General features: G+C 39.1%; 1 protein-coding gene across 4 annotated transcripts in view; it reads left to right on the forward strand.

Annotated features, from left to right (window-relative positions):
• Window positions 1-6306, forward strand: part of STX16 (syntaxin 16) — a 29150-nt gene extending 22844 nt beyond the window's left edge. For 3 of the 4 annotated variants that reach the window (XM_063146715.1, XM_063146723.1, XM_063146738.1), the window contains exon 8: window positions 323-5144. In XM_063146715.1, the coding sequence (XP_063002785.1) occupies window positions 323-427 (105 nt within the window). In that variant the 3' untranslated portion in view covers window positions 428-5144. Of the gene's footprint in view, window positions 1-322; window positions 5145-5692 lie in introns of those variants that run through there. The other variant, XM_063146731.1, reaches the window with a different exon arrangement.
• Window positions 6307-7162: the final 856 nt, after the last annotated feature.

Genomic DNA, 7162 nt, shown 5'->3' on the forward strand with positions numbered 1-7162 from the left:
CAAATACATGCATAAAATAAAACTGATCAACAATAAAGCATATGAAAGCATCATAATATCTCAGTATACAGGGGAAGGATTGTGCTGTAAATTCAGCAACATAATGACTATCTCTGTAAATATGCCAATTTTTTATTCTTCGGTATGTACATCACATTAGTATATTGTAGAGATTGAATTAGATTCATGTCTTATATTAGTCTTGAGTGCTAAGAGAAGGTTAATACAATTATTTTATGCAATCTGTGGCTGGAGCTGCATTAATTTGCCAAAACATTTTGCTAGAGTCAGTGCACTAAATTCCTCTTTTCTGTATCTGCAGGCTGAGCAATATCAAAAGAAGAATCGGAAGATGCTTGTCATTTTAATTTTGTTTGTTATAGTAATTGTCCTTATTATTGCTCTCATTGCTGTAAAATTCCGCTAGTCAATACTCCAATGATGTTTTCCTTCCTGTATGTATGTACGTTTTGGGAGGTGGAGGTAGCATTTTGTGTGTGTTTTTGCTCTTTTTGTTTCTGATATGAATGGTTGAGCCTGCACATTTGAAAGCTGCCTTTTGAATGAATGTATAAGCCCTAGTGGTGCAAAGTCTGTGCAATGTTCTTTGAGAAACTCCTTTCCATTTTAAATTCTCAGTGAACGTGGGAATAAGTTGCAAAAAATATTAGGTTTCTAATAGATACTACTAAATCGGATATCTGATTATTTATTCAGGCAGTTGAAACACTAAAAAGGCATATTTTCTTAAGTTAAGGACAAACTGTTTCAGAAAGTTTAGTAACTACTTTCACTGTATTGAGAATCTGATGCTGTTAGCTGCCATCTCTTGTGCAATGGTTAATCTTGTACCTTGTGAACTGTCTAGGTTTTCATTTTGATGTGATACCAAAAATTACGTTTTGGAGGAAAAATGCCTTAAAGATAGAAATGGTTTGATCTCACCTAGCTTTCCTCCAGATTTAATATTAGTGTAGTCTCATAGAGGTGAAACCTTTTTTTAAAAAAAATGGCAGATAATTCACACCCTTTGATTTCATACCGTTACTGATTTCTCCACTGCAGTATTTAGCAGCGTAAATATAGCACCCCATCCACAATCAGTGCTATAAATTTTAAATGATTTCCTATGTTTTAACTAATCAGAAATGTTTTCTCTCCCATTACACACACAAACACACCCTTCCTCCGAATTGATCATGCACTGTTTTTTTATTGGCATGTATCTAGAAACACAGATATATTTAGCCCACATTTGAAAGGAAGGTCTTTGTTCTTCCTCCTTCTCTTCCTCCGGCTCCCAAATCTATATCCATATAAGAATCAATTGTGGCACATTTCATCCTCTGCTTCCAGATACTGAACTGGAAAAGGTGTGTTGGTATCTCATACATGTTATCTAAATTGGATTAAATAATGTAATTGATTTGTGTATCAGAATCATAGGTCTAAATAGATGAAGTTTTGTCCTCTGCTGTCTGGCTGCAGAGAGGGCCCAAGAGAAACTTGGGACACTGTTCTGCTGTGATTAAGTGCTATACTACTGGTTACTGTACATCAGGATTCCTTGGCTCCTTTAATGCAGCAGATGACTCTACTGAGGGATCATTTTCATTGGTAAAATACTAGCAGTTTAATTGGATCCTAAAAGTGCTGTACATTTTTAGGGGCCTTGCTTCATTCCTTAAAAAAAACAAAAATCATGTATTTATTTAATTGTGGTGTCGTGTCTCTGTTGTGACTTATCGGCACAGCTTGCCAGCGTTTTGCTGTCACCTTGTGCCCTCAGCCAGTCGGTAATGTAATAATTGTAAAGTCGTCTGTGCGCGCTCTCTCTCTCTCTTTCCACCCAGCTTTCCTCCTCTCATCCAGCTCTTTGCACCATTCAGATTTTTTTTGGTAGAACAACAGTCATGGAAACAATAAAAACATTCCTGCCTTAGTTCAGCTCAGGTTTAGGGTTGCTACTTAGAGACAGAGGGAAGACTCCCATCAGGGTCATCTCCTACAAAAACTCCTCTGAGCCAGTGTAGGGTAGTGGTTAGAGTATTGGACTGGGGCTCAGGAGAACTGGGTTCTAGTCCCCCACTTGGCCATGAAGCTCACTGGGTGACTGTGGGCCGGTCCCTGACTCTCAGCCTAACTTACCTTACAGGGTTGTTGTGAGGGTAAAATGGAGAAGAGAAGGCCCATTTAAGTTGCCTTGGGTTTCTTGTAAAAGGAAAAAAGGAAGGATGTAAATGTAATAATAAATAATTTTTAAAATAATGAATAGGAATGATGCAGGAGCACTGTGGTCTGGGACTGCTCCCATTTCGTTTCAGTGGGGCTTGTGCAGGAGATTTTCCTGGTGTGTTATGCTCAAAGGCTAGCACATTAGATCTATTTCCTGTTTACAGAACCTCATAGAAGGCTGTATAATGCTTGACAAGGCAGTGTGTTGTTGCTATATGGAGTCATGAATTTCAATCGCTTTGGATTATTTACCTGCCCAGAAGTGTCCGCTGTATTAATTGAAGCAGGGCCACGAAAGAGGATATTTGTCCCTGTTTCCTTAAGCACGATGCACAATTTAAGAATGACCTCCCTGCCCCCTTGACAAAGTTGTGTTGACTTCTGGCTTAGTTTTTTTCCCGTAGTTCGCTGTTTGTGTCCAAAGACAATGAATTTCTGCTAGACTTTTTTCAAACTACTAGCACCAGTTGTCTTGGGTGCCATCCTAGTTGTCTTGAATTTGCAGCTTACAAATAAAACAAAAGATTCACCACACACAGAAAATTAGATATTGGGAGGGAAGATAGACTAGAACATAAGAAGAGCCATTCTGGATCAGACTAAGGGTCCATCTATTCCAGCATTCTGTTCACACAGTGGCCAACCAGCTGCCCACAGGAAAGCCACAAGCAGGACATGAGTGCAGCAGCACCCTCCCACCCATGTTCCCCATCAAGTGCTGTACATAGGCTTACTGCCTCTGATTACTGGAAGTAGCATAGAGGCATCAGGACTAATAGCCATTGATTGCCTTATCCTCCATGAATTTTTCTAATCCCTTTTTAAAGCCATCCAAATTGGTGGCCATCACTACATAGTAGCAATGTTCCTAGTACTAAATTAGTATGATAGCATGTTCCTCTTAGTAAATTAGTTTTGGAGCCCAGTATTGCCATCTTCTTCTGTGGAAGAGTCTGCCCCATTTAGGTTTTCTAGTATGATTGACACTATGCCCTAGATCTCTTCTCTCTGACATAGTTTTCTGTGTGAAGGAAGAACACTCCATCATGTGAGCCCCAGATAAATTGCTATGGGCCATACACAGATTTCTTGGAGAGAATTTGATTTGAATTGCGCAACACACTGCAAGAAGAACTAATCTCTAGTAAAATAGTTTCGTTTTCTCTTTCTCCCCTTTTTTATTCTGTCTTGTGTTAAAATTTGACATGAAGATGTTCAAATTGTTTATCAATAAACAATTACCAAATTCAAAGAAAGCTAGAAATGAAGTGCACTAGAACACATCTAGTGTCTACATAATGCCTGTGTTGGTAAGATTATTATTTATTTAGAACTGTCAGTGTGCACAGTGCTTTACAGCACAATCATAGAATCATAGAATAGCAGAGTTGGAAGGGGCCTACAAGGCCATCGAGTCCAACCCCCTGCTCTATGCAGGAATCCACCCTAAAGCATCCCTGACAGATGGTTGTCCAGCTGCCTCTTGAATGCCCCTAGTGTGGGAGAGCCCACAATCATGTTTCTCCTCCAAAGAGCTTATACTCTGAAGTTTGACAGTGGGGAGTGGGCTAACCATAAATGAACGTAAACCAATATTGTTTCATGTACTTAAGACTCATAATTGTTAGGATGAAGGCAAGGGATGGGAGAAGGGTGTTCTTGTTACTTCCAATCTCAGACAGAAGGCCAGAAATTGCTGAAACGTTCCTTAGACCCAAACTTTTAATTGAGATTTCCAGTGGGGCAGATGGAATAATGAATGTTTAAAGATTGCTGAGGCTCTTCCTAACTGCAACAGGGTTAGCATTCTTATTAATTCCTTTAATTGATCACCGCTCTGCCCTCTTTTTCTGCCTTGTTGGCATGATCCCAACAGGGCTTTGAATAAGGACGTCCTTTTGCCTTCAGATCGTCCATCTGTAGGATAGTTCTGTAAATCTATTTAATGGTGTTATTCTCAAAAAGCCCTATGAGGGGAATGTTGATGCAAACCAGTATTTTAATATACCCTGGACTGCAAATTGAGTCCTATTTCATTGTGCAATTACAAAGTGTAGCATCTGGGCACTTGGTTTTGCATTTTGAGAATTAATTTTAAAGCAACTTTCCTACCCACTTAGTTGCAAAACAAAGTCAAGATAACAGGAGCCAGAATCTTCTAAAAGCTTTTTTGTATATCATTCCTGGTCAAAAATGGGAGAATAAATTATACAAAGAAAACAGATGCAAATGTTGCTTATTGTCCTGTTCATATATATTAAGCACCTACAACTGGAATGAGCGCCTATAAAGATTAAAAATGGACAGCCCTTACTAGCAGAAAAGGCACGAGAGAGAGAGAGAGAGAGAGGGGCGGGGGGGGGGGGAAATAGAAGAATATAGAAGCAAATCATATGGGAAAGTCTTGAGCAAAAAGATGAATCTTTAAAATGTTTCTTTAATGACGGTTATGGATGGCGGGGAGATGAGGACATTCAAATGCTAAGGAAATGTCATACAAACATTTTTCTGGGTTCAAAATTCAATAGTGTGTACGGGTTTATGTTTTCATGCAAACCCTGTGTAGTCGTGTCCATGGGACAATACAATAAAATCCATCTTCTGACTACTTGGCAAAATAGCTTTACAAGGCTGTTGAAGAAACACTTATGAGGTTCCATTTGTATATTGTACTTTACCCATTTATAAGTGTCTAGCGTATGTGTTTTCTGAAAGTGAATACAAATCCGCAATTGCTCTGAGAACCATTAACCTGATTAGAACCATCTTAATTTTTGAGAAGGATGCAGTGTAAAATATGTACATTCCAAAGGAGTTTGGATGCTTGAGATCCCATCTATTCATCAGTCATAGTTTTGTGTAAGACTACTGTTATTTTAAAAGGAATAATAAAAGCTTATTTTAAATTATTTATTTAAAATGCAACAATTTTTTTACTGCTTCAAACGTTTTCTATGCCAGCCACATTCTAGGTGCTGTACCAAACAGAGATGTGACCTTGGGCCAGCCAAGCAGTCTTTGAGTTTACAAGTGGATGGAAAAGACAAATGAGACAACAATGAAGTCAAAGATTAACTAATGAATTTTGCAGAAATTTCATAATGGCTGACATACCTGATTGCGCTGTGTCTGTTTCTGAGGCCTTAGTATAGTTAAGGGAACATCATTAACTTTTATGGGACACTTTCTCTAAACCTCAGCAGTTCCATGTATTTCCCTCAGGTGTTATTTTTATTGCACTTTCAGAGGGTAGCCATGTTAATTTATTGCAGCAACAACATCAAAGACTCAGAAGACTTAAGACTATGTTGTTTTCTATAGCGGGATTGCTCTTCATGGGTAAAGCTATTCAATATTTTAATTTCTAAATAAGCTATGTGACTAATACTTCCCATTTCACAACTGGAAAACGAAAGCAGAGAATGACTTAGTAATTTTTTTTGCAAATTTCTTCCAGTTGGTCTCAATGGGACATAATTCATCTACAGCCACTGTAAGGCTGCTGTAGATCCATTGTTGATTGGGGGTGTGGCTTTGGAGTGGAGGGCTATGGATCCACTGGCTCTCCCAGCATGACCCCTGAAGGCCTCTGTTCCCCTCCAACATTGGAATTCTGTCCTTGGAGAAGCACTGGAGGCAAAGGTTTCTGTAGACCTTCTCCAAGGAACACTTGAGGCTCCACAAAGAACGTTCCTCAACCCAAGCTCCAGTGCTTGTACAAAGCTTTCCTTGCTATTTAAGGTAATGAGGCATATCTTGTTGCAACTGAAGTCTGTATATAATTAAGAAACGCTACAAGTTTTGCATTGCAACATTTAGGTGCAAAATGGAAGTTCAGTTCTATGGCTCACAACACACACAGCAATGAGGAGACATCAATAATGAGAAATCCTCATGGCTTCATTGTATATGAACTCCAGCAGAAGCCAATGTTTCTATCATGGCTATATGATTATTGTAACCTGAATCTATGGCTTATGTAATACAAGGGATCTCATGTTTTACCCAACTATGTACAGTATATTTTCTTCCATTTCTGTGAACAATTTGTAATGTATAAATAAACCATTAAACTCCAGCATGCCGTTACATTCTGAACATAAGAACCTGCCTTATCCTAGGTCAGAATTATTTGCCTGCCTACAGGTGTTGGTCCTAATCTTCTCCCCCGTGGTCTTATACTAGTGGGATAGTTTTAGGCCACAGCTAGACCTAAGGTTTATCCTGGGATCATCCAGGGTTCACCCCTGCCTGAGCACTGGATCCCTTGTGTGTCACCTAGATGAACAGGTTTGACCCCTGGATGATCCAGGGATAAACCTTAGGTCTAGCTATGGCCCCAGATTGTGTCTACAATCATACAATTTCCTTATTTCACCTTGTGAACTTCGTAGCCTCTGATCTACGCTGCCCCCCAATAATATGTTGAGCTTGATCCTGCTTCCCCTCCCATCTTATTTTAAATTTAAACTGCAATGATAGTTCAGAAGGCTGGTCAAAGTGTAGTAACAAAAGGTTAAATGAAGTTGATTATGTGCTCCTGGATCACAGAACAAGGCCTGTAGTGCTATTTTGTGGTGCAGAAGGTTATGTTGCGTGGAGAGGCATCTGAGGTTGAAACAAAATAGCAAAAGACTTTTAATTTAAATTTGCTTTATTCATCAAATTACATTTTTTAAGTGCCTAAGATCAATTGTCAATTATCCTAGCACCTTTCCCTCATTAGCCAGAATACTGAGATGAGTAGTGCAGTGGTATTACACCAGCATACCTGCTCAGCAGTGAAGCTCACTGGGTGACCCTCAAGTCAATCTCTCTCAGCCTAGTTGATCTAACAGGCTCAGCACCTTGGAGAAAGGGTGGGATAAAAATCTAATAATAAAAGATGGTAGCTCTTTATTAATTGGGAAGAAAAAATATTGTTTGC

The sequence above is a fragment of the Elgaria multicarinata genome, chromosome 1 (assembly GCF_023053635.1).
Source record: "Elgaria multicarinata webbii isolate HBS135686 ecotype San Diego chromosome 1, rElgMul1.1.pri, whole genome shotgun sequence".
Classification (NCBI taxonomy): Eukaryota; Metazoa; Chordata; class Lepidosauria; order Squamata; family Anguidae; genus Elgaria; species Elgaria multicarinata.